This window comes from Haemaphysalis longicornis, unplaced genomic scaffold, assembly GCF_048455015.1.
Source record: "Haemaphysalis longicornis isolate Haplotype H1 unplaced genomic scaffold, Haemaphysalis longicornis Haplotype H1 scaffold_1, whole genome shotgun sequence".
In the NCBI taxonomy this organism is placed as follows: Eukaryota; Metazoa; Arthropoda; class Arachnida; order Ixodida; family Ixodidae; genus Haemaphysalis; species Haemaphysalis longicornis.
In genome coordinates, this window is record NW_027526203.1 from 200450333 (window position 1) to 200476826 (window position 26494).

At 47.0% G+C, this 26494-nt stretch overlaps 1 protein-coding gene across 1 annotated transcript in view; it reads left to right on the forward strand.

The window, feature by feature from the left end:
- The first annotated feature begins 576 nt into the window (after positions 1–576).
- Positions 577–26494, forward strand: part of LOC144141201 (mediator of RNA polymerase II transcription subunit 27-like) — a 74217-nt gene continuing 48299 nt past the window's right edge. Inside the window, exons 1-2 of the mRNA XM_077672769.1 lie at positions 577–881; positions 23592–23736. Coding sequence (XP_077528895.1) covers positions 676–881; positions 23592–23736 — 351 coding nt within the window. The 5' untranslated portion in view covers positions 577–675. The remainder of the gene's footprint in view (positions 882–23591; positions 23737–26494) is intronic.

Sequence of the window (26494 nt, forward strand, 5' to 3'; positions counted from 1 at the left end):
CACTCACCTTCTGTTGGAAGAATCGAATATTCTGGCCTCGACAGCTGCCTTCCGATGCGGAATTTCCCACATTTGTCATTCCACAAGCACTCAATTCCCGTGTTTTGCCAGTCCTCTCAACAACTGATGGACGCAAAAGCACATAACAGCAATAACAGTCACGAAACCGGTGCTCCGCGCACATTGAAACGGTCGGCCGTTGCAGCGGTTTCAATTTGAATTGGCGGCTTTGTGGTTGCGAATTCAGAAACGAGGTGGTGCACCAGTCGGCTGTTCGTAAAAAGTTGCGTACATTTTTGCTCAACGGATGTTTCATGCGGAACTTGTTAATAGTATTTTTAAATAACACATTGTAAGCGAACTGTGTGGGCTCTTTGAGTCACGGAATGAATGTTTTGTATTCTATACCAAAAGTAACATTTTTTCTGCGCCGTCTGGTGGGCTTGATGGTCGAAAACAGCGCTTTAGGTTGGTCACGTGGGGCGTCGATTTTTACGCCGCCTATAGGGAAGACAGGGAACGTCCAAGCTTGAGAGGCCTGTGGGGCGCGCGCAACTTTCCGGAAAGGTCTATTCAGTAGTGTTTCTGGAGTGTTCCGTTGCGCGTGTTGTAGCGTGCGTGGGGAGTTGTTGCTACCACCAAAAGAGCGCGTCACCTGAAAACTTGTAAGCGAATATGAACCCCTACATCGCAGACATAGGAATCAACTTGGACGCTGTGAACTCCGGTCTCAGGGCAGTTAAAGCCCTGCGATGCACTGTCGGCGAAGTGTTTCGTACGTTGACGGACGGTGTTCCGTCTTCCCAAGGTGACGAAAACAAAGAAAAGAGTTTCATTCTTGAACTTCAAGGGACACTGGCGGCAGTCATATCAAGGATAAGGTAGGCACTTTTTTTGTTTGTTTACTGTCCCGTGTGTACGAGATTTCGGCGCACGTTAAAGATCCCCAGGTGGTCAAAATTAATCCGGAGCCCTCCACTACGGCGCGCCTCATCGCCTGCGTTGCGTCGGCGCGTTAAACCCCCACAATCAATCAATCAATCAATTTGTTTACTGTCACTGCCCGCGCTTCCTTCGTACACATGGAGTACCGTAATGCTGCCGAGGTAGAAATATGAAGGGTAATCTGTGTTGTTGTGTATGCATGAAACGTGAAGGTTACTTGGTAGTACTGCTGCACAGTGACCGGTATGGTTGTGTAGAGCTTTCCACGGAGGCCTCGGGTAGCAGTAGCGTTCAGCTCCATATTCTCCCTTGTGCACAAGCGTTCACTGGCTCTCTTAGATTTTCAGTTCGCAGTGTCTAGAGTGCCGTCCGACGGCTCTGCAAGCGTATGCTCCCGTGCCTTCCGGCCGGTCCGGCGCTTGAGCGGCTCCTGTACGGAGCTTCAGAAGGCGGCCAGCACCGCGCCTTTGAGCTTCAGTCGCCTTAAGATACCTACGCGAAAAAAAAAAAAAAAAAAGTTTCTTACGAAGCATCGTCCAGCTCAAGATGCTCGCGGGTGGTTATATAAGCCGTTGTGTTAATGTATCCCTGTGAGCAAGCGAGCTGAAACAATGGTGCAATGTGCGCTCACCCAGTGACTCGGGTGCTGGGAGTGTCGCGAGATGAGGCGGTGTTCGCACTTGCGACGAAAGATGATGCGACTGCATTTAGCTACAGTGTATTTTAGCGGAGCTACTACCCGACCTGTACGACTTCCTTGGTGCTTCAACCATTCGCAGTAAAAAAAAAAAAAATATATATATGTTACACGAACGCGACGAAAACAGGTAAAAATCACTCTGGCGAAAGCATTGCGGGTTGCGGGAGGAGTCGAAAATAACGATCTCAAACAGACACATTTCAACGTATTATTGCGGGAAGAAACACACACTTTGCTTTCACTCCACAATACTTGTATCCCAGACCGCAAAGTTCGCTTCTTTTCATAGTTGCAGAAGTTCTGGCACCTTCGAACTCCACGATGTTTACTATAGAGTTTCATACAATGAAACTCTGTGGGTGTTCACTACTCGCTGATAGAGGTACCGAAAGGCTGCAAGTCAGCCCAGTACTGAAGTGTTGAACAGTTTCAACTACACTTTCAGTAACATCTGTGGCATATAATTTCTCTGTAGAGGCATGTATCGGGAGAACAGACCAAGTGAGTGACTTGGTGGCATGTGGTGATCGTGGACTTTATGACATGGGTGAAGGAATAGTCCTGGAGGGGAAAATCCAGAATGCGGCAGGATGGAGCATGGGGGCAACAGGGGTACCATTGAGGGTAAGTGACAAGAGTGGATTGACAGATCATTGGCATTTAGTGGCGGAAAGCATAGCAGCTTTAGTTTCTCTGGAGCTGCTTGCAGGCCTGAGCAAGCAAAGAATTGAGAAACGAGGTCAAGGCCAGATTGCAAAGCTCGTTCCACATCCCCCAGAGACCCATGAGTGCACCAGAGGGTAATGTCATCAGAGTATAGAAGGGATTAAAGGTTGGGGATCTCGGACAAGGCTCTGACAAGAGGTGGCAAGCCTGAGGTTGAAGGGCCATGAAGACAAAATACAAGTTTGTTTTATTCAAAAGATTTTATGTTCTATAGTGCCCCCAGCGCTTGTCCGGAAGCAAATGGTGCTATAAATTTAAGCTAAAATTTTGATTCTCGCACCAAAACGTGTGTTTGAACGACGTTTGCAATGACATCATAAGAACAGATCTTTCGGCTAAACTTGGTGTGGAGCAGATACTTGTTTACTGTTAGACAACCTAGATGGCACCACCACACCACGGCAAGCCGTTTTCTGCCTTTGGCTTGTTTTTGACCGTATTTAAACCTGGCTTGTTTTTGTTCATGGAGAAAATAATGATTAAGTGACACATGGTGCTCACTCGACCAATATGGTCACGTAAAACACCATTTATTTTATTTATTTATTTGCATACCTACTTCGCCCGTTGGGCATTATAGTAGGGGGGACAAATAATCGATATAAAATACAACATTGCACACTCTTTGAAAGGTTGAAGAAAGAAAAAAAAAAACAATTGTAAGAAAACATACAAGGTTTGCGTTAGTAAGCCACACACTGCAGACCGTAAGTACAATACTAATCACACATGTGGTACATTCTGAGGGAGCACATGAGACAGCATTAAAAACAAATATCGGCCAGGTAACAAGATACATTCATTTACACAGCACGCTGGCTAACATTGCAAAGCATAAATATCGGCCAGGTAACAAGATACATTCATTTACACAGCACGCTGGCTAACAATGCAAAGCATAAATATCAAAGAAAGTTTCAAGTGGCGAGTACATTTTTTTCCATAAATATATTCTTGAAGGGCAGTGGGGAACGTCACATCAGAAGCAACTTCGATTACCTAGTTCAGGAGGCAGCAGGTTCCAATCGCGTATTGTACGGGGAAAAAAGGAGTTTTGGTATGTGGTTGTGCGCGCGCACATTTTTTTTATCTTGAGTAAGTGGTCGCGGCGCCCGGATATGTATGTTGGTGATTGTAGATAAGTCTCTTTGTTTAGTGGTGTGCGATTGAAGACGGCATCTCGAAGGAAAGAGAGGCGGGAAACAACACGGCGCAGTGAAAGATCTTCCAAACATATGTGCCGTTTTATTTCTGTGACACTGCTTTGGAATGAGTAAATGCCGGTTATGAATCGGGCTGCGCGTTTCTGTATCCTTTCTAAGCTATTGACAAGAATTTGTGTGTGCGGGTCCCACACAACGGACGCGTATTCCAGAATCGGGCGAACGTTGCTTAGGTAAAGTGTTCTTTTGACATCTATTGGCGCGTGCTTAAAGTTCCGTTTAATGAAATTTAGTACTCGTCCTGCTTTTAAAGTGATGCTTTGAACGTGACGATTCCATGTCAGATCGGCGGAAAACGTGACACCTAGGTATTTTGCTTCGCTTGTTTCTGATAATGGGGAGCCGTTCAAGCAGTACTGTGTACCGATTGGTTGACGCTTGCGCGTGAAGCAAATATGCTTGCATTTTGAGATGTTCAGGGACATAAGCCACCTGTCACACCATGAAGAAATTTTATTTAGGTCTGTCTGTAATGCTACTCGGTCAGAGTCGTTATTAATTTCTCTGTAAAGGACACAATCGTCTGCGTACAGCCGGATTTTCGAAGTGATTCCTGTGCCAATGTCATTTATATATATAAGAAATAAAAGTGGACCTAAGACGGAACCCTGCGGAACGCCAGAAGATACGCATGCATATTCTGATTCTGCGCCATTAATTACCACTCTTTGTAAACGTCCTGTGAAATAGTTTTTGAGCCAAAAAAGGATGTTATCTGGTAAACCAAGAAGTGAAAGCTTATGGAGTAAGAGAACATGGGACACTTTGTCAAACGCTTTCTGGAAATCTAATAGTATGCAGTCTGTTCGTAGCAGTCTGTTCGTAAACCTTTATCAAATGATGTAAATATGTCATGGGTAAATTCCACTAACTGAGTTACGCATGAATGACCAGCTCTAAACCCGTGTTGGTACGGAACAAAGAAACTGTTGTTTTGAAGGTGGGTAAAGATGTTAGTGTAAATTATGTGCTCCAGGGTTTTGCAGCACACAGATGTTAAAGATATGGGTCTATAGTTCATGACACTGTCTCGGGGCCCACTTTTATGAATCGGAACAATGTCGCCCATCTTCCAGTCTTCAGGTAATTCTGAGGTTTCAAGAGATTTGTGATACAGTACTTCTAAATACTTTGAGATGGCATGTGCGCAGGATTTCAAAACAAGATTGGGTATCCTATCTGGACCTGGTGCCGAGTGCTTGCATTGCTTGCATCAATCGGCCGGTGTTGTCTGAGACAACCCCATGGCCCCGCAGTGCTGTGCATCTAACCAAAGCATAGTGCGCGCAGTGCCAACAGCAGTACACATCGGTGCTTCTATGTTTGCGTGTGCTTTCATAACTTCCACTGTTTGTCCCACCATTCGTACGGCTTTGAAATGAATGTTCCCTAAATTTAAGCACAAATAGTTCGTTCGGCAAGCTTGTAAGCCCTTTCTAATTTGCGTTTGCTTATGCCGTCCTCCGCCAATTGCAGAGTTGGCTCGTATGACATCATAGGTTCTGTTGCGGGAAATGAGCTGGTGGGTCGCATGGCCATTCCCTTTTTTCCTAATTATGTAGCTTATTTGAGCGAAGTTTACGTTAAAAGTGGTGTCAGTATGACTCTAACGAGGCAATCTTGAATGAACCAAACTTGCATTTTGTCTTCATGGCCCTTTAAAGGAGCCATGAAGAGAAAACACAAGTTTGGTTCATTCGAAAGATTGCCTCGTTAGAACCATAACGACACCACTTATAACGCAAACTTCGCTCAAATAAGCTACATAATTAGGAAAAACGGGAATGGTCATGCGACCCACCAGCTCATTTCCCGCAACAGAACCTATGCCGTCACATGGGCTAAGCTCTGCGATTGGCGGAGGCCGGCAAAAGCAAACGCATGTTAGGCAGGGCTTACAGCTTGCATAGCGAGCTAAATGCCCGTGAAACATACTGCACATTCTTTTTATGACAAAGAACGGTGGAGTAAACGGTTGAAGGTCCGAACGAACTCGCAAGCGTGTGCGCCAATGCGTACGAAACTAGCGCGCCGGCCGAGCTCGACATCTCGCCGTCGCGCAGACGAATTTTCGGGTTCGAGGCTCTTCGGGGCCAACGAACCGTTCCAGCACGCACAGCCGCGACCTTGCTTCGTATCGTAATCCCTTCACAGGAGGTTGGCCGTCATATCGCCAACCAGCAAAGGTAAAAATAGAAACGAGGGGAGTAAGGAACAGCAAGAAGCGACGAGATAGTGCCAGTCGTCGCGTAAGTTTCGAATGGTGTTGGTTTGCTGCTGTCGTTACGAGCTCGTTTCCAGTTTACAACCACTGAAAACTTCAGTTTGTTCAGTTACGGCAGGGACCCTTACGTTAGCTCACTCCTGGAACATGCTGGCGCTCGTTGCCGACTTCGTCAAATCGCTCTGACCTTGGGGAAAAAAATGCCGTAAACACCGCGCATTGACGTTCGTATCTTTCTGGTCGAAGCAGAGAGCTCGCGCGAACGGCTTTCCATACACGACACCGGCCAACTGGCATAAGTGATACTGCTACTGAAATTGAACTATTATTAACCGTAATCAAAATACGGCACATACGTACCAGTCTATATTCGTCCGTCGCGACGGGGCTGACGAGGCAGCGGTGCCGACGGCTGGGCGTTCGTCTGTTGTGGCTATCGCGGAATGGTCGCTTTCCCGTCCACCGCGTATCCCACAACTCTTGCCGCTCGTGCACTTAGAAGCATTGAGCGTTATTGTGGTGTGAGGTTGTTAAATGCAAGCCCGAGCTCCTCGGCGAGAGTTTTGTTCTCCGGATCAGGCGATTCCATGACTAGGGCTGCGGGTGCACTAGGTTTTACTAGTATTTTTAAAATGGCCGCCGTCTCGATCGACTCCCGCGTGTGGGTGCTATATGGAGTCGACATACTAAAGGTGTCTTCGATTTTACTGCACTCGCTGCACTCATTCAGGTAGTGCAGCACTCGTCTCTTCGATTTTCGAGTGCAGCGCGCGGCGCCTGCACTTTTCTCTTCGATTTACCGACGGTGCAGAGAGTGCAGGATGAGTTCACGCTTTCCCTGCACCTCCCAGGGAGGAGGTGCAGAAGCAGACGACAAAAGTGCAGGACCGGTTCTGCAGTGGCGGCGCCTGCGCTGAACTGGCTGAACTCATCCTGAACTCATGCAGAAAGTGCAGGCCAAATCGAAGAGACCTTAAGTATCTGTTTCATGGACCGGCTCTATGACGCCATTGTACACGTCACGGAATGTTCAATTTTAGCGGGAGATTTAAAATTTTGGCTTAAATTGCCTTATTTATCAGTGAATAAAGCATCATTTGCTTCCGGGAAAGCGCTTGGGGTACTATGAAACACCTAATCTTTCGAATAAAACAAACTTTTGTTTTCTCTTCATGGCTCCTTTAAGGGCTACTGCAGGTGGGTGATGGGTGGGAATAGAGTGGTTCCAAGTCGTAATCGAGCTGGTTGGGAGTGGAGGAACGAATGAACATTGGAGTAAAGATGGGAGCCACAATGATTGTCTTATAGGGGGGAAGGGATAGCAGCATGGGAAAGGGTATTGAAGGCCTTGTGTTAGTCCACCGTCACAAGAAGCATGAATTTGATGTACTGAGTGCTGAAAGAAAGTTTGCTGGAGAAGGAGAAATAGGTCTTGAGTAGACATATGGGGGTGGTAACTGATCTGGTTGCCGGGAAGGAAGTTGACACTGTCGAGGACGTCTTTGAGATGAGCGAGATCCATGCATTTTGTCTTTCTGACACAAGAGGTGAGAGAAATGGGGCAAAGGTCTGGGAGGGTGACAGGCTTACCAAATTTGGGAATAGGGATAATTTGCCCATGACAACGAAATAAGGGGGAAGAGGGGTGTACACTGGTGCAAAAATTTCTAACTAAGCTGCCCAAATCAACAGGGACACATGATTTGTCTGCCTATTACTCAGGCGATCACGCCGAGCTTGATCGAAGGAGTGTGTTACTCGCAAGCAGTGCCTGGTTACTTTGTGGTGATGCAAAACTGGCGCAAATCAAATGCGTGTGGAAGCTGGTGTGTGGGTGTTGAGGCACTCAAACTTGTGTTGGCGGCACTTCTTTAGTCTAGAAAACTGGCATAATCGCTGGGTGCTCTTGCTCTTGAACCACGTCACGGTGGTCGGATAAGTCTAAGCTGGTCAGCTGGATCACCCACTGCTCACAGCTGGGGCTGGTGTTTGAGAAGAGGCTAAAGGGTCTCTGAGCACTCCCGTACCATATGCCATAGTGGGCTGAACTGGTTGCAGAAATTGAAGGTTCTCGTACGGTGGTTCTGCAGTACGGCGCATGGAAGCGTAAGTTTGCGAGTGTCATGGGGTTGTGGCTTCATTGCAGTTTATTTCGGGACTGCATGGCAGGGGTTTCCCCAGGCATCGAATCAAGGGGGGGTGTCTCAATGGCTCTGGGGGAAGGGGGGGGGGGGGTCATCAACTAGAAAAGCTGTTTTTTTATCCCACTAGTTAAATAATAGACGTCTGTTAACCAAACGCTCATCCCCGTGACGTACGTTTTTCATTTTCTATATATATATATACACCTGAGAGGCGGTGCTTTCTATTCAATCTAAGAAAAAAACAAATTTAGAGAAATTCATTTTTTACCATGAAAGGTCCGTATTCAGTTTTTTTTTTTTAATTTCTCGCCATTTTTCAACGTATAAGGACATTTTCGAACTTGTTACCAGGGCCAGTGACGAAATTTGAGTTCATGAAACAATGTTTAGGTAGTACACGAATTACCTTATAAATCAGGCACCGATTGTACGCTCCCGATTTATTAAAACGCCAGGATTAGCTTCCGTAGCGCTTCGCCTCGCCAAATTGCCCATTTTAAATATACATGCTGAAAGAGCTTCTGCAAAGATTACGGTTGTAAACAAAGAACGGCATCGAATCAATGGCAGTAAGGCTGTAAAATGGCAGTAAGGCACACCCCCGAAAATATCTGGGTTTCGGAGAACTCGTGCACAAAATGTTTTCGTCCTGCAGTTGCTCCCGCACCCACCCGTCACCCGTACCATTCATATGAATGTCACGGTAGCAGGCGAAAGTTTCCGCGACTAATCTGCGGCCGTTGAAGCTCCCCTTTTCCTTTACTTTTTTTTTTTTTTTTCATTTTCGCTACTCCCTGGCTGGTAGCAATGTGCTCGCAGCGTGGTCAGCCTCAAACCACTTTGCCCCTTTCCTTTGAAAGCCTTTTTTGTGTGCACATACGAACTTGCCACGAGCTGTCGAAAAAAAAGGAAATAAATACGTGCAACGCTAACAGCAATCTCGGGGGGCGCACTTTTGTTTATTTTGCCCGAGGCTTCTGCCAAGAATAGCGGACGAGCAGCCCGCGCATGCGCAGATCGATACTGAAAAAGGTCCATACAAGGACTGACAAGAGTGAAATTTGGGGATTCAAGGGGGGGTGTCCAGAAAAACTAGGGGGGGTCTACACACCCCCTAGGGGGGGTGTAGGGAAATCACTGCTGCATGGTGAAAATCCTCTGCGATTGCGGCGGCATGCAGCTTAGATGTCTGTGCATCTCTTAGTAGCAGTACAAGTCTTGCATTGTTGCCTGCAACAAGTTTGTAAAGGGAAGCTTTATATGGCTAAGCTAAGGGAAAATACCAGTTGTCCCATATATGCAAAAATTCCCCGCATTTCCCCGAGGGGAAGAATGTGAAAGTGCGAATGCACGAGTTGAATTTGCGCGGTTCGGTAATGTTCGCGAAAGAGAGATCACACACACACACACAACTACAAAGAAAAAAAGATGCATTTAAGCGGGTGCATTAGCACTTCGCACGCCCGATTCCGGGCCAATCCCCCACGTGGGTATGTGCCATGTCAGCGGCCAGGCAGCGCGCGCCCATCTCCCCCCGTTGCCAAGGAAGACGAGGAGATTCCTGGCCAATCCCCCACGTGGGTATGTGATGCGGACATCGCCGGTGGACGCAGGTTCAGGGTCGCTTAAGAAGTGCATTGCACTTAAAACTCCCCCAGCACAACCCCATGCACATGCATGAAAAACCCAGATTGGAGAGGGGTTTGAAGTAAGGAGGCAGAGGTTGAGTAGGTTCATAAATGACGGAGCTACTGACACCGCCAAGTAAGAACGGTGCATCAAAGGGAATGAAAAAGTCTCTCGCAGCAGAGTGCACATGCAGCACGCTACTGCACAAAGTACAGCTGAATGAGTAGGCTATGGATTGTACATAAAACAGGGGCTGTACCTCACAGCTTTGCTGGTTAATCATCTGTATGGAGTGTGTGGGTGCATTTTTTTTTTTGGTAATGCACTCAGTGAGAGATGTTGCTGTGCTTTATTTGTGTGGGTGCTGCTGCAACTGCTGCAATTTTTAATGTGAATGTACTGAGTGATAGGCATACACATATGGCTGAAATTTTTATGGTTTGGCATACGCCACCCTTTAGATGCTAGGACACAAGCTTCTGTTTGTGATTATTGCTTTTGATTTTTTGTACTTGTATATCTTTGTGGTGCAAACAAATAAAGTGTGTTGCAAGTCAAGCACTTGTCGTGTTCTCCTACCTTTCAAGCCTGTGGGCACCTGAAATGCCACAAAGTGTAAGATGAGCAGAATGTGACTTATTCATTTCCAGCACTAAGAACTATACTAAACTTTTTCATGTTTTAACACACTTTTCACCTCAAAGATTGCTATACTTAAAAAGAGATAAAGAGGGGATCTATTGAGATCCAAAAACGACATAGTACAGGAGCGTATTTCAGTGCATCTACAATATAGACTCTTAATTAGGGTGACCATAGTCCTGGAGGTACCAGCAGGGGGGAGCGTACGCAAGACAAAATGTTGAGATTGGGAGAAAACATTTAATGCTAGAAGTGCCCATATTTAAAACGTTGCATTTTTAACTGAGTCCTCACTCAGGCCGTGGGAACAATCCCACTTAAAGTTCAATTACCTGCATTCACCTCTAAATTCCCACTCAGTGTCCTTTGTTGGTGTATTTTGCCAGCGATTTATTTTTTAACAGCGAAGCTGTTTAGGAAATCATAATTTTTCATGTCTGCAGTTTAAAATACCGAGAAAATGCTGAGCACATCTGCATAGGGGAATGGCCCAGATTGGCCAAAACACGCACACCAACTTAAAGGGACCCAGAAAAGCCTTCTGTAAAAGTTACAAAAGGCCTGTATTGTCGCGTAGCACCAATATAGCGATGCAATGCCGTTGGAATTATTGATCTACATTCAGTATTAGCTGCGCCAGAAGCAATTAAATGCACCTCTCCCCACTTGCCGATCGACTCCTCCTCCCTCTCTGCTCCCTTCAAAGCAGCTGGAAACACTGGGAATAGCCATGTGACATTGCGACACTCGACTTCCGTTCTGCGCTAGCTACATTCCTGTGCCTAGGCACGCGTCCCCGCCTTCGCCGCCTTTGCCTCGGGATCGCGCAAGAAGGAGGAAGAGCAGCCGGAAGCCAATGGCAGTGACGCCGCCGCCGGCCGACCTCGCCGGCGATTGGGCGAATCAGGGGGCGCCTTCGCCGTTGCGTCAGCCGCGATCGCCGTTGCGTCAGCCGCGGTCGCCGTTGCATCAGCCGCGGTCGGCTCGCTGCGGCGTCGTGCTCATCGGCTGAAAAAGGCGATCTTCAAAAATTGTTTACAAATTATCCGTACAACGTATGGGGCTCACACTTGGCTCAAAAATCTCCCGTTATGTGTTCTACCACCTGAATGCATTTGATTGCCACCTTCACAAAGCTTTTCGGGGTCCCTTTAAGGAGATTGGACAAGTAACCTGCTGCGGTGGCTTAGTTGCTAAGGCATTGCGCTGCTGAGCACAAGGTCACGGGTTCAATTCCCGGCCGCCGCAGGCTGCTTTTCTAATGGAAGCGAAAAGCAAAAACGCCCATGTGTACGAGATTTCGGTGCACGTTAAAGATCCCCAGGTGGTCAAAATTAACCCGGAGCCCTCCACTACGACGCGCCTCATCGCCTGCATTGTGTCGGGCCGCCGCAGGCCGCTTTTCTAATGGAAGCGAAAAGCAAAAACGCCCATGTGTACGAGATTTCGGTGCACGTTAAAGATCCCCAGGTGGTCAAAATTAATCCGGAGCCCTTCACTACGACGCACCTCATCGCCTGCATTGTGTCGGCGTGTTAAACCCCACAATTAATCAATCAGATTGGAGAACGTTGACCCCCCCTCCCCCCATAAAAAAAAGCTCCTGCATTCGCCGTAATTGTGGCAACCCTGTCTCAGAACAAGAAAGATACGTTATAGCGTACGTAATCACCTCCCAGGTGACGTACAATGATTATCACTTCAAAAAAATGAAGGAAGCTCACTTATAGCAACAACGATGGAGTAAAGATTGTTGCGGCAGCGAAGAAGAAAATCGGCTGCAATCGTGGACTTGAACTGTTGTGATGGTCGTGAAGGTTGCAGACAGGGCTGTTAAAGCATTATTACTCCCAAAAAAATGAAGTAAGCTCCCACCAATATTGATTGATTGATTGTAGGGTTTAACACACCGACATAACACTGGCAATGAGGTGCGCCGTAGTGGAGGGCTCCGGATTTTTAATCTTCACCTGGGAATCTTTAACGTGCGCCGAAAGCTCGTACACACGGGCGTTTTTGCTTTTCGCCTCCATCACAGAAGCGGCCGCCGCGGCCGGGAATCGAACCCGCGACCCCGTGCTCAGCAGCGTCCCACCAATAGCAACAATGATGGAGTAAAAGTTGCAGCAGCGAAGAAGAAGCAAATCGGCTACAATCTTGGACTTAAACCGCCGTGATGGTCGTGAAGGTTGTGTACAGCTTTGCTACCTTCAAGTCTTGCGCGTTTGTGTGAGCTTCCTTCATTTTTAAGCAGGACGTTTAAGCAAGACGCGGTTGTAATTCAGCTGCACAAGTAACATTGCACGCAATGTTGACAGCAGGTTGATGTCCACGTCCAGTTCACAATAGAAACAACACGCTCTGCTAGAGCCGTGGTTCCAGGAAAACACAGTGCCAGTCCCGCAACGGGAGAAATCTCAGCGCAGCGTACATCCACTGATGTCTCTTTAAAGACCTGCCCCCATCTCTTGGAAACCAAAGTACCTGGAGACTTCCAATCTCCTAGTTCCTTTTCAGTGCTTTACTTAACGAAAGTCCACAGGTGAAATAATCCCTCTTCAAATTCGTCTTCGCAAGAAACTTCAAAGCGTTCTTCCATAAGAATAGATCTAAATTTTTCTCTCTTGGTAAACATTTTAACATGCTTAACGGTCAATTTTGTTAAGTATACTTGTAGTGAGCTGGCACACTTTTGGTTTGGCCAACTTGCTTGGCACCAATTTTGAAACTGCAGTCCTGCAGAAACGGGACATGATTGTTTACTGGGACAAAGAGATGGGATAGCAGAAGCAGACTTTAAAAACGGGACGTCTAGACACCCCACTTTTAAAGGGACACTTAAGTGTAAAAGCAAGTTGGCCTATATCAGTAATGACAGTGTAGTAAATACAAATATGCCACTCACAGCAGCAGCACTTACTAACGCATCAAATCCCAAAAGCGTGAAAACAGGCATGGCCCCCCCATACATTTTCCTGTATGACAACCTGTGACGTCGCCAGCTGCAAATGGCGAGACAAGGTTGGAACTTGTCAGAGCATTCGTCTCAAGCAAACACTGATGCAGGGATAAGTAAACCACTGTGAAATGCTTTGATAGCATGCGTGAAATTCATGCATTCAAAGCATGCGTTTTCAGCAGTTGCTCCTAGGTGGTATGTAGTACCACCTATGGGCGTTTCTGGGGAAGCTTTGCTCGTGTCATCATGCCGTGGCAATAAAGAGATGGGGCTTGGTGGCCTATTTTGCTGTATGCCGTCGCACCAAGATAGAATTAAATAGATCATTTCTGGCTGACTCTGACGAAAGCGAAAGGCAATAAGTACAAGCTTTCAGGAAGATTGTGACAACTGCATAAAGTCAGCTGTGGCTTCCTCTGGGTGTTTTGTGACAGGCCGAGAAACGTTGCAGAAAAATGAAAGAAACACAGCCAGTTTGAAGAATAAAAAAAATGGCTTCGAAAAATTGTGGCTTTACCAGCATGCCAACTTTTACGGCTGGTTCAGCACCGCAAGGTGGTCCCCAGTAACACATATATGTAGGGTTGCCACCTTTCCCCGAAGAAAAAACCAGCCCTTCAGGGGGTAGAGAGCGAGGTAAGTAGAATGTCGAATTTGTGTTGAAAAAAAGACGCCACGTTTTTTTTTATTGACATGCAATGTCATTTCTTGTAGCGTTTTCCTACAGCGAAAACTACATAACGTTTTCACTGAAGGTGATTGAGATTTTGGCTATTGCTCTGAATGTGCTGCACTGAAAAGTAACCGCATTTGCTGACCGCGCCGGTGGCATTTCGTTGTGTTGTTCCTCTTATTGGTCTCCTTCCATCTCAAGAATTGCGCTCAGCCGCGTATTTCCTCTGCTCTCGTGTGTTTGCACAGCTTGTCGACACATATTTAATGTCGTAGTTGCTGTATTTACGCTTACCAAAGGCCAAAAAGAAATAACCGCGACACGATGGCCAAAAAACCGGCCAATGTCGGCCGGTTTTAGGTACGATCGGCAAACAGCCCGCTGTGTAAAAAAACCGGTAGGGCTGGTCCAAAACCGGTCAGGTGGCAACCCTACTAATATGCATATACACTACACTTTTAAGAGAGTGTCTTGTGTGCAAATTCACTGTACAGCTGACTAATTGCAAAGCATGGGTGTAGCAAGTATGTCACAGGGCCTTTTATGTGGTGACTACAGTGTTCTAATGACCAGTTTCCCAAATACACTTCCAGAATTCAATTCAAAAGCAGGCATGAGGTGTGGCTACAGAAACCGTTGGACACGACAAAAAGAAAAAAAGATCAAAAGGGATTGAAACTGGACCAACACATTCAGCAACGGAAGTGCAACCAGGGTCCATTCAATTCAGCCTGCACCCGCCGCGGTGGCTCAGTGGCTAAGGCGTTGCGCTGGTGCGAGGTCGCGGGTTCGATTCCAGGCCGCGACGGCCGCTTTTCTGACGGAGGCGAAAAGTAAAAACGCTCGTGTACGAGATTTCGGCGCACGATAAAGATCCCCAGGTGGTCGAAATTAATCCGGAGCCCTCCACTACGGCGCGCCTCATTGCCTGTGTTGCATCGGCGCGTTAAACCCTACAATCAATCGATTCAGCCTGCACGCACCTCTTAACCAGTTCACAGCGGTGCAAAGTGGGTTCCGCCATCCTGAATAATCGGCGGAACCAGACCTGCACTTTTTTCGTCTGCTTCTGCACGAGTACATGCAGGCAAAGTCATGAACTCGTCCTCCACCCGTAGGCACCACCGGTGAGACGAACGGCGCAGTTCAGGTGCCGCGACCTGCACCACTGAAACAAACGGCTTTCACAGTGGCGGCGGATGATCCCCGCTTGAGAAACAGCCGTTCCATCTACGCGGCGATTTGCGAACGGTTGCGGCACTTCGAAATCTATACAGCGGCGGACATTACCTGAAAAGGCCAAATCCAACACAGGCACGGTTGAAGCACTTTTAACTGGCGTTTTGTGCAATCCCAGCACAGCAGTCGCAGAAAGCAAAGTACAACACGCCCGATTGAAACACTCGCCGCTTCACGTAAATGCATTAGCAGATGCTATGGTAGAGCGCACACTGCGTATTCAAACACTTGCCACTTCACGTAAGTGCATGAGTATAGGCAATAATAGAGCGCACACTGCGTACCCGCTTGAGAAACAGCCGTTACATCTACACGGCGATTTGCGAACGGTTGAGGCACTTCGAAATCTATACAGCGGCGGACATTACCTGAAAACGCGAAATCCAACACAGGCACAGTTGAAGCACTTTTAATTAACACTTTTAACTGGCGTTTTGTGCAATCCCAGTGCGGCAGTCGCAGAAAGCAAAGTACAACACGCCCGATTGAAACACTCGCCGCTTCACGTAAATGCATGAGCAGATGCTATGGTAGAGCGCACACTGCGTATTCAAACACTTGCCACTTCACGTAAGTGCATGAGTATAGGCAATAATAGAGCGCACACTACTTTCGGCGCCAACGCCATGCCAGCAGGCCGGTCTTAGGTCGCGGGGAGTGTGTACAACAGCGGAACAGCCATGCGCACCTTCGCCTTTCCCTCTCGCACTCCTCCCCTTTTCTCCCTTTCGTGGGTGATGCATCGCCGAAACCCGAATACGCTTCTGGGTTGCGGCCTCCGCGGCCGATGGCGGCAGCGCGCTGCGACGAGTAGGTAGAAGAAACCATTCCTGCAGGGCACTCCACGTTTTTGCAAATGAGTTCCAGTACCAATGCGAGGCCCTTCCGCTTGTTTGCGACCTCAACTACGACGAGTTCGTACTTTCCGCACATTGCACACACGGCGCCGCTCACAAGGTCACTCAGACCGTCGACTTCGGAGACAACTGCGCTTGCACCATTCCCGTTGCCGACTGTCTCCCCGACTTGGAAGGCTGTAACTTCGTCTCCGATGCGCTTACAAAGCTGATAGTGTCACTGATAAAACCAGCCTCGCCTGGTTGAGCTGCGCTCGCAACGCTTGAAGGCGGGTCGCCGTTAGGCCTAGCCGTGCCGGCGTTGGCCGTAATCGTCGCAAGGCCGCGCCGCTTCCGCTTTCCCTTGTATGGGCGTGATGTCCGGGACTTGCGGCGATAAAAGTCATGCTTCTTCTCACCATTCATAATTAACAACACACGATAGAAAAGATTGCGCGAAGTTGCGAACGGAACGACACGGGCGATGGCGGCTCACAAGCGGCGAGAGCCAATGGCGGTCCCGATTTCGCGTCACGTGATTTAAATACCCAGTGGGAGCTCCCAAAACAAGTGGGAAGAAATATTATTTTTTTATTTTTTACACGGAGATACGAAGCTGGCGAGCGGTTTGATTTAGAGAAGAAGGCTTTGTCTACCTCTCTCAAGTGACTGAAATGGCGGCCAGCCGCGCTGCCGTGCAGCAAAAACTCTCCAAGACGGCCGAAATTCGGCTTGATTGCGTGATTTCTAGGCTCACCGCGAGTCATTCAGACACAATTTTCACTAAGTTCTCGTTCGTATTTCGTTTTCATTTTTTTTACCATGAAAGAGGGATAGTCAAAGATGATAATGCAAGTGAAAACAAAAAAACAACATATTTCGAAAAAATGGCGATTTTTCGACCCGCGTGTCCCCTTCAGCTCCAGGTGCAGACAAAATCACATACACCATGATACAACACCTACACCCAGACACTCTTGAAACACTCCTACATCTATACAACAACATATGGCTTTCGGGGCACATTCCTCGCTCTTGGAGGGAGGCCATAGTAGTGGCAGAGTCCTTCAATGCCTTTCTGGTCATGAAACTTTGCCGTCACGCTATGGGAGAGCTTCGTACGCTGCCCAGGGAGGCCGCGCCGCGGCGCTGGTGTAGATCGGAGGACAGCCGGGGGCGTGGTCAGAGCGCGTTTGGCAGGGAACGGACCACGGAGTAAGATAAAACAGACGCTCGCCGCCTTATCTGCAATGCGCTTTCGCTTTACGTGTCGTGGGCCGCTCATATGGAATTATCATTTTGTGAGTGGCGAAAAAATTTGGTGCGAACGGGCATGCTGCTACTGCATTCCTGCCTGCCAGTCTGGCTACAGAGCAGCGGCGGTCGCCCGATGCCCTCCGATCTGCGGTGGCGCCCCTCGCGGTAGCCTTTGTCCCCGTACGAAACTTGGCCGGGAGTTTTATGACCAGAGAAGCATTGAAGGACTCTGGTAGTGGCTTTCCTGAAGGAAGGAAAGGACCCTTCCTCTCCCGCTAGCTATCGGCCCATCGCCCTCACAAGCTGCCTGTGCAAGCTCCTCGAGAAGATGATAAACAGGAGACTCGTGTACTTTCTTGAGTACAATGGTCTTCTCGAGAGCTGCCAGGCAGGCTTCAGGGTGGGGCGGTCCACCAAGGACCTCGTCGCGCTCGAGTCCTATCGCGGAATTAAAGTGTTTTCGCGGAATTAAAAAAAAAACCGTCAGAAGTGTGGTGCTATGTCCCCAAAACGATATATTCGGTGAAATGTGGTGGAAAAGTGGTATTTTCTATTAGTAATAGCAAAATGGTTTCTATTAATTGTCTGCAACGTTTTTACTCTGGAAAATTAAAATTTGCATCTGCGTATTCCTACCTTATCAAATAATAAAAGTGTCTAGTTGGCGCAGCTTGCACCCGAATCAAGGGGCTTAGCCATAGCCACAGAAAGAGAACATTGCACACGACAAGGCCCGTCAGAATATAAAAACAAACGAAGGGTGCAATGAGAAAAGCTGCTAGCAAGGCGCTAGTATACTTGGAGAACTCTTACACTTGGAAGTTCAAGAGTGTGAGGTGCTTGGATCCCCAGCAAGTTGGGTGTCTCTCAGAGTAGAGATCAAATTTTGAGACCGTTCCTGGATTTATAGCCGTAGCTGCTAAATGGCAAGTGTACCTGAAGTCTTCCCAAGACCTCAAGTCTAGTGACAGGGACTTAGCACCATTTCTTTCTAAACAAGAAAAGCCAGGTGGAGATTTTGATGGCCTGGCTTTCTGGGCTAGGATGGAACACCTGAGTCCAACACTTTCTTCCATTGCCCTTAAATACCTGTCGGTGCCAATCAACTTTCTTGACGGAGAAAAGTTGTTCAGTCACTATGGTGACATCGTGCTATTCTCTTGGTGAAGAAAGCACAAAGCATCACCAGATGCTCAGCCACAACAGCTTTCTTGAGTTGTAAATAAAATCTAGCATGTTAGGAATCTGAAATGTCTACGTAATAAATGAACTGTACCTTATGCCGTTTCAATGTTGTCACGGAATTTTGCAGATTCCCCTATCTAAAATCGCAGAATTTGAAATGTTCCACCGCAAAAAGTAAGGGGCTCTAGGTATGGCATCCTAAGCGACCTCAAGTCCTTCGGCATGGCAGGTAACATGATGAACACACTTGCCAGCTACTTGTCTCAAAGAACCTTTCGTGTGCGAGTTGGAACTGCACTCTCTAGAATTCATGTGCAGGAAAATGGAGTGCCGCAAGGTGGAGTTTTAAGTTGCACCCTTTTTATTGTGAAAATGAATTCCCTGAGGAAGGCGCTGCCACCGTCGATTTCGTGTTCAATCTATGTAGACGACGTTCAACTCTCCTTTAAATCCTGTAACTTGTCTGTCTGTGAGCTCCAGGTCCAGCTTGGTGTTAGCAAGCTAGCTGGCTGGCCAGATAGCAATGGTTTTAAATTTAATCCCGGGAAGTGCACTTGTGTTTTGTTTTCCAAGAGGCGTGGCATCCGGCCGGATCCAGACATTCAACTCAATGGTGTCTCGATTCCTGTCAAAAAGGAACACAAGTTTTTAGGTATAATCTTCGACGAAAAGCTCACATTTATCCCACACATAAAACAACTAAAACATAAATGCTTAAAGACAATGACTATCCTGAAGGTTCTCTCGCACATTTCTTTTGGCGCTGACAAACAACTTCTTTTACGTGTTTTCACCAGCTTGATAGGTTCACGAGTAGACTATGGTAGCGTTGTTTATGGGTCAGCAAGTAAAACATTTCTCAAAATGCTGGACCCAGTGCTCCATCTCGGGCTCCGCCTGGCGTGTGGCGCCTTCCGCACTAGCCCGGTCGAAAGCCTCTATGTGGAGTGCAACAAATGGAACCTACAACGTCAGCGAGCATACACAGATCTCCTTTATGCCTTTAAAATTTCATCCATGCCACACCATCCTTTTAACTCAGTTTTTCATGATACATCCATGACTGAACTCCTTTTAAATCGACCATTGTTCTCTGCGCCCTTCTCTTACAGAGTTAGAGAGGAAGTGTCAGAGCTTGCTGTCTCCTTTTTAGATACAATCCAAACTTCTCTAACAGATTTTATAGCACCATGGCATCTCCGCCCTGTATCATGCGACACATCTTTCACACATACATATAGATATAAACCGAGCTCCCACATGTGCAATCCTGCAGCACTTCTTGTATTTGCAGCAGAAGTATCAGTGTTCTGAATTTTATACGGACGCCTCTAGAACTGCCACCTCTGTGTCCTGCGCGGCACATGGGCCTGGCCTTAATGTCACTAGAACTCTGAATAGTCATACTAGTATCTTTACGGCAGAGGCTTACGGTGTACTTCTTGTTGTCAATCATATACTTCAAAGCTACCTCCCACAATCCATTATCTGTACAGATTCCCTTAGTGTTGTGCGGGCATCGTCGTCAACAAAGTCTTCGAAAAATCACATTGTAAATCTGATCGTCAAGGGTATTATGTCTGTGTATGTCCGCAAATTTGAACTGGTCCTTTGCTGGGTCGCTGGCCACTGTGGTATAGCCGGGAACGAAGCCGCGGATGGAATGGTTGCTGCTGCTACACTCTCGAATGCAGTAGACATAACCACATTACCCTACACCGACGTGAAGCCACACAGCAAACAACAACTTCGCAAAACATGGCAAACACATTGGAGTGAACAAACAGACTACAAGTTACATGTAATAAAACCACACTTGGGACCGTACACCTCCGATACATGCAACAGATACATAGAAGTCACCTTGGCTAGATTACGGATAGGCCACACGCAGGCAACGCACTCGCACCTGCTCACTGGATCTCCAAGAGCTCTGTGCAGGAGGTGCGGAGAGGCCCTATCCGTGATTCACATCCTCATTCAATGCAAGGCACTTAACACGACACAAACATTTCCCTGAAGTATACAGACGACACATTCCACAGCACCCTTCATACTTTTTAGCCGATGAATTAATGTTTCCTCGTCAACGTGTTTTTAAGTTTTTAGCTGAGGTAAAATTTCTGCAGCTCCTGTCATATCACGTGTAATCATCCTGGCCCTATACACCAGCCATCTCCATTGTCTTTTGTTTTGCTTCACTTTTACGTTTACTCACACATTTTAGAATTTAGTTTCATCAACCATTAAATAACTTCTTCTTTGGCGCTCTTTGCCCTTAGTCGGCCTTGCGCCATTAAGACCTAACCATCAGACTTTCTGTCCTTGTGATGAAAGTGAGTGCCACAGAGACTAGGTTTTTAAGAAGGTTGCGGCAATAGAGTAAAGTCAAGGGTAGGGCCCTGGCCCTCTCATATTGGTGGGCTCTTTAACATCCTGAAAAAATGGAAGGAGAGCAGGAGAGAGAAATGCCTAAATTATTTATTTCTGCGCCAACAAGGCTTCATTGGCCTTTCAACTAAAGCCTGGAGAGATACGAAATGTTATCTTTCAGTTAAAGGCCAACTACACTGAAATTTCATCTCGGCCAAATTTATTTTGGAGGTACAGTACATACCACCAAACCAACTGAGACATAACTGGTAGACCTGTGAAATGCCTTGTTAGTCAGTTAGAAACGTTTAAAATATCTCTAGCAGACAACGCTGCACCTGCCGGCGGATTGCGCAAACAGCCATGAAGCGGCAGTGACATTCTGGCTGGTTCTGTGCTTGGTCTGCCAGCCAGGCAGCAGAAACGGCCGAGCTCCGCTGGTGCGCTTCTCCTAGGTCTACTCTGCACAGGTTTTCTCCATCCAGCTGGCCGCTCACTTGCAGACTCCAGCGTCAAATTAGCCTGGCCATAATGGTTGCACTCTTCCCAATTTTGGTTTCAAAATCGGCGATTTTTGCTAGTTGTTCATGCCATGCGTGTGTGTATTTCAGCTGTCTTATTTTGTGTCTTGAAGCCTTTATGACATCACAACTCACAGCGTGGTTGAACATATGGGGTTGTGATGCCCATTTGTAATAGTATGTGTAAATGTTGCGGCTACCTTCACCTGTATGCTATGAGTGCATTAGTGTGGTGGCGATGATTTTGATTGGATTGTTCAAATGTCGTCTGTTCTGGAAGCTATGACGACTGTGCTGATACTGAGATATTGATATTTCCAGGCCTTAGTAGTATCTAACCTGTTCCATGGCAACACGTACAAATTGTTTTCCTGTGCAAGAGCTAGCAGATTAGTGGTCTCGAAACATAATTTAGCCAGTCTCACAACCGGGCATTGGTGCCATTTGGAAGGAACCTGGAACGTGCGATGCACACGCGTAGAATCAGTGGACTTTGGCAGCAGCACAGGCAAGGGTATTTTGCAGCAATATCTGACTGATGTAAATAAATAATTCAGTCAATTAGAATCAGTCAGCGAGTTAAACCAGCCAATATTTCTGTCATTGATAGCTTCACTTGACACTGAACTTCAGTGCACCCCAGTATGTTTGACCCCATAACATACCCACGGAGGGGTATTGGCCAAGGCCTGATTAATCAGCTAATAAAATAATTTAAAGTGGCCAGCTAAAATTATTCAACAATTGAGATAATCAGTTTTCATCAACCAGTAATTTCAATGACAACTTCAGCTAATGTGGAAGCCACAGCACTGCTGTGTGGTCATATTTCAATTTTTTTTCCTCATTGTTCTCTTTAACTGTTTCGATATAAAAAAAAAAATCTGAGCAGCTGGTGCGAGTGAGTGAAAAACTTTATTAGACGAGAGGCCATGGGGCCCTGGGGGGGTAAGGATGAGGGGAAAAGGGGAAGGTAACAACTCTCACAATGAACACAGTTGCAGTCTTGGCATCCTAATCACAAAATGAACACATAAAAGTCAGTCAGTGGCACTAAAATGCACAGCTCACACATAATGTACAGTTCACACTGTAGACAACGCGGTTCACACTGAAAACAGTGCACGCTGCAGTCAGTTCACATTGTAGGTAGAACGGGGAAGTCTACCAGGCCGTTACACTAATTTGTAGAGTCCGTTTTCAAGGGCGTACTCGGTGATTGCTTCTAGTGTGGTGGGATCGTCGCGGACCCGACTAACATGTTCCTGTTCAGTCACAGGGGCGGGACCTAGAGTTAAAAGCTGGTGGCGATTACGGTCGAATGATGGACAAAGCCAAATTAAGTGATAAAGATTTGGTGTGCCTTCACGACTACAGTGGGGGCATCGGCGCAATTCGGATCCTGCTGGAGCTGTCCATTTATAAATAATGTGGGGGGTGTACGCTGCATTCGCATACACTTTATTGGCGAATACTTCCCCGGGACGCGAGAAGCGCTTGAGAGGGGCAAGGATGCCAACAGGAGTTTCTGCCTGTAAGCGCTTGCAGCTTTCCTTTTTGAGGTGACGAAGCTGGAGTTGCCAGTCTGCCTGGAGAGGGGGGACGGGCGTGGCGGGCACCGTGGGAGGTGATTGTAGCCTCTCCCTGGCAGCGTCGTGTGCCATACGGTTGCCTTCTGCGCCTGTAGTGTGTCCTGGAGTCCAAACAATTCGAACTTTGAAGCCTTCAATTTGTAGGTCTCTTATCAATGTGAGAATGTTTGTTGCCGTATAGTTCGGTGAAAACGGACGATTTAACTCTCGGACAGCAACATAGGAATCCGTGATGATGCGAAATTTCTTCGTGGATAGATGGCCGGAATGGTTATAAATTTGCTGCGTCGCTCCCAGAATTCCTAGAAGTTCTACCTCTTCTACGAGGCCGAATGTGCTTGAATGGATCCAAGCAGCTGGTGCAGATTTCATAGTAGGGAACATTGCAGAGCAAGTAATGATTAAGGCCATTTGGTGCAGGCTGCAGTTGCCGGTTCTGTGTATTACCTAGATTATAGTGCTGTGGGACCTCAATTGAGCAAAGTCGCCAAGTGAGAGCTTTTGTAAAATCGAGGAAGCATTAAGCCTACAGGCAGCTGCGGGAGGAACCTGAATTTGTTCATTAATTCAGGAAATTTGTAAAATTGGGCTTGGCAAAAGCAAGGTTTAACTGTGTCGTGTTTACGACACAGGCATTGCTCAAAAGGCATTGCTAGTTGCAGTACTGTGTAACATGCTTCCTGTCTTTTCTGCCTATCTCCCTCTCCTTTCCTTTCCTTGCAGGGAGTTGGAGACAGCTGTAACCCTGCTTGGTTCCCCTACTGCTCCGTTGAACCTTGGGAGCACTGGCCACTTGTGTCAAGATCCCACCTTGGACAGAACATCGCTGTACACGGACATGATAAAGGCGTACCGGTGGTTTGACAAGGTATAAGAGATATTGTAAACATTTGTGGCTGGCACATGCCGGGGCTTTTTTTAAGCCAGGTGTTTTTAAATGCTAGAGTTTTCTCCACCCTTTTTTTCGTGGGCTTATCACAGGGGCCTGGTGTTGAGGCTTTTTTGTGCCGAGGGAAGGTGGTGAGCTTGGCTGATAACCGCAGCTGCTGTATTTTGAGTATGGAAAGGTGGAAGTATCTGGGCACGATGTTTGGTGCTCATTACAGGTGGACTTGGTTAATCCCGAGCCTTCCACTATGGCAGGCCTCGTAGCCCAAGTGCTGCCTCAGCGTTTAAAACCCAAATTAATATTTCACGTGCTGTGTCGAGCCCTTTTTAAAGGCAGCACTTTCCAGGCACGCCACACTGGGTTGGTGTGTGATGAGCGTTGTCTTTCCATGCATGCCTCTCCAAGCATATATGCCTCTCCAAACTACTCGGAAAGGGAATAGCACAGAGGAGCAGGGAAGGGGCTTTGCCAAACTTGTCACTGCGCTGTGTAGGCAACTCATAGTCTTTTGTGCCACTGCGTAATGGAAGTGTGCAGCCTTGGTTCATTTCAAAAGCTGCAAAGGAAAACAAGGGCCCCATCGCTGCTGCCTCATTAACCACTGGGAGGACATTGCATGGTTTCGCACTGCGATTTGATGCTAGCTCAGTGTTGTGGATATTGAAACCTATTATGAAACCTGTTATGAAACCTATTTTACGGTTATTGTCGACTTCGTTTTTGTTCTGGTATAATTTGTAAATGTGTGCCGGCAATGGGCTGGATGATGCCGTGTGGACTAGTGCACTGCGCGGGCCCGGGCTGGCCCGAAAGCCCGAGCCCGGCCTGGCCCGCGGGCCGGGCTCTGGCTTAAGTACAACATCTTTCTGGCCCCCGAGCCGGGCCAAGGTGTGCCTGGGGCCCAGCAGTCATGTACCGCAAATTTTGAATTGTTGATAATAAAAAGTTGACTCATTGATCTTTTAGGTTAAGTGAAAACAAAAAGGCAAAGTGCAGTCACCATGGCGCCGTCAAAAAAATAACAAAATGACGTATTGCACTCTTCAAGTCAATAAGAAAACGTATGGGTTCCATCAGCATTGTGGGAGAGAGCAGGTCAGGAAACGAGAGCCCTTTGGTCATAGAGTACATGATTGACTTTTTCCCCTTGCTTTCCGAACTAAAAAAAAAAGAACAAACATGACCTGGACTTTGCACATGGTGCAGACCATGCCACCAAAGATAAGCTAACTTACCCTTGGGTCTTCTTACGCTTTTTATACACTTTCTTTTTTGCCAATACAAGCGACCTTTTCAGTAGGCAACGTTGTGAGCATGGGAAGAACTTGGCTGTACTGTACTTGCATAGGCACCGGGGACAAACCGACAAGGAACCTTCGCGAATTCAATTGAGAAAAGTACAAGTTAAACTAGCTCTTGGCAGAGTGGGCTAGCGTGAAAACAGGTAGGACAGAGAGGTCTTCGTGAAATGAATTGAATGAAACGACGAAGGGTGCAATATTTGTTCAAGAAATGCATAAACAAACAGATTATCCACTTTTCTCAGCGTCATTTACTAATTAACGATCCTCTGTGTGCCTTGAGTTCAAAGACTGTCGCAAATGAAGTGCACATTTCACCGAGATTCTTGAAAAAACTTTTTCTAAGTCAGGATTCTTATGCTCTACATAGATAGGTCAAATTTAAAACAAATTTAAATTCAATATACTCTACCTATGCTTAATTTTTGGCTTAAGACACCAAACTTTTTCAGGCTCATGTTTAGCGTTTGTCGTGCTCGGGCTGTTATTAAAAACAGTCTGGTGGGCTCGGGCTTATTTTATAAAATGCTTTCGGGCTCGGGCTCGGCTCATATTTTAAGTTTATCGGGCTGGGCTCGGGCTTTTGTCTCAAAGTTTTGTCGGCCTCGGGCCGTGCCCGGGCTGTCTCTACTGGGCCGGGTCGGGCCGGGCCTAGAAATTCTGGCCTGTGCAGTCCTTTAGTGTGGACTAAGAGCGTCATCACACCCAGTGTCACAAAATTGGGCGGGGAAGGGGGAAAGGGAAACTGCACTTTTGAATGTGCTTCTATCGTGAAAAAATGCTCTTGAATTGGCCAGAGTTTAGAGCGTGGGTTGTGCCCTCAAACGTTAAAAGGGATAAATTTATTGGGCAATGTTTGCAGCTCCCTCGGGGGCTTTGTATAGGAAACTAGCACTGGCTAGAGTTGGCTGGGATTACATTCTACTTCTAAATTCTTTCCTGGTGTCTGTTTTGCCTTTCAATGAATGGATGGACATTACTTTGAAGGTGATTGTCTGATATGTGACGGGTATAGTAGTCTGAAGAAAGGTGCTGGTGACTTTGATGAAGGCAACACTGTGGGGGAAAAAATACACTCTTTTCACTTTAAAGGAGCCATGAAGAGAAAACACAAGTTTGGTTCATTCAAAAGATTGTCTCGTTAGAATCATACTGACACCACTTTTAACGTAAACTTCGCTCAAATAAGCTACATAATTAGGAAAAACGGGAATGGTCATGCGACCCACCAGCTCATTTCCCGCAACAGAACCTGTGATGTCACATGGGCTAAGCTCTGCGATTGGCGGAGGCTGGCAGAAGCAGACGCAAATTAGGTAGAGCTTACAAACTAGACGAACGAGCGATTTGCGCTTAAATTTAGGGCACATTCTTTACAAAACAATAGGAATGATGGGACAAACAGTGGAAGTTACGAAAGCACATGTAAACATAGA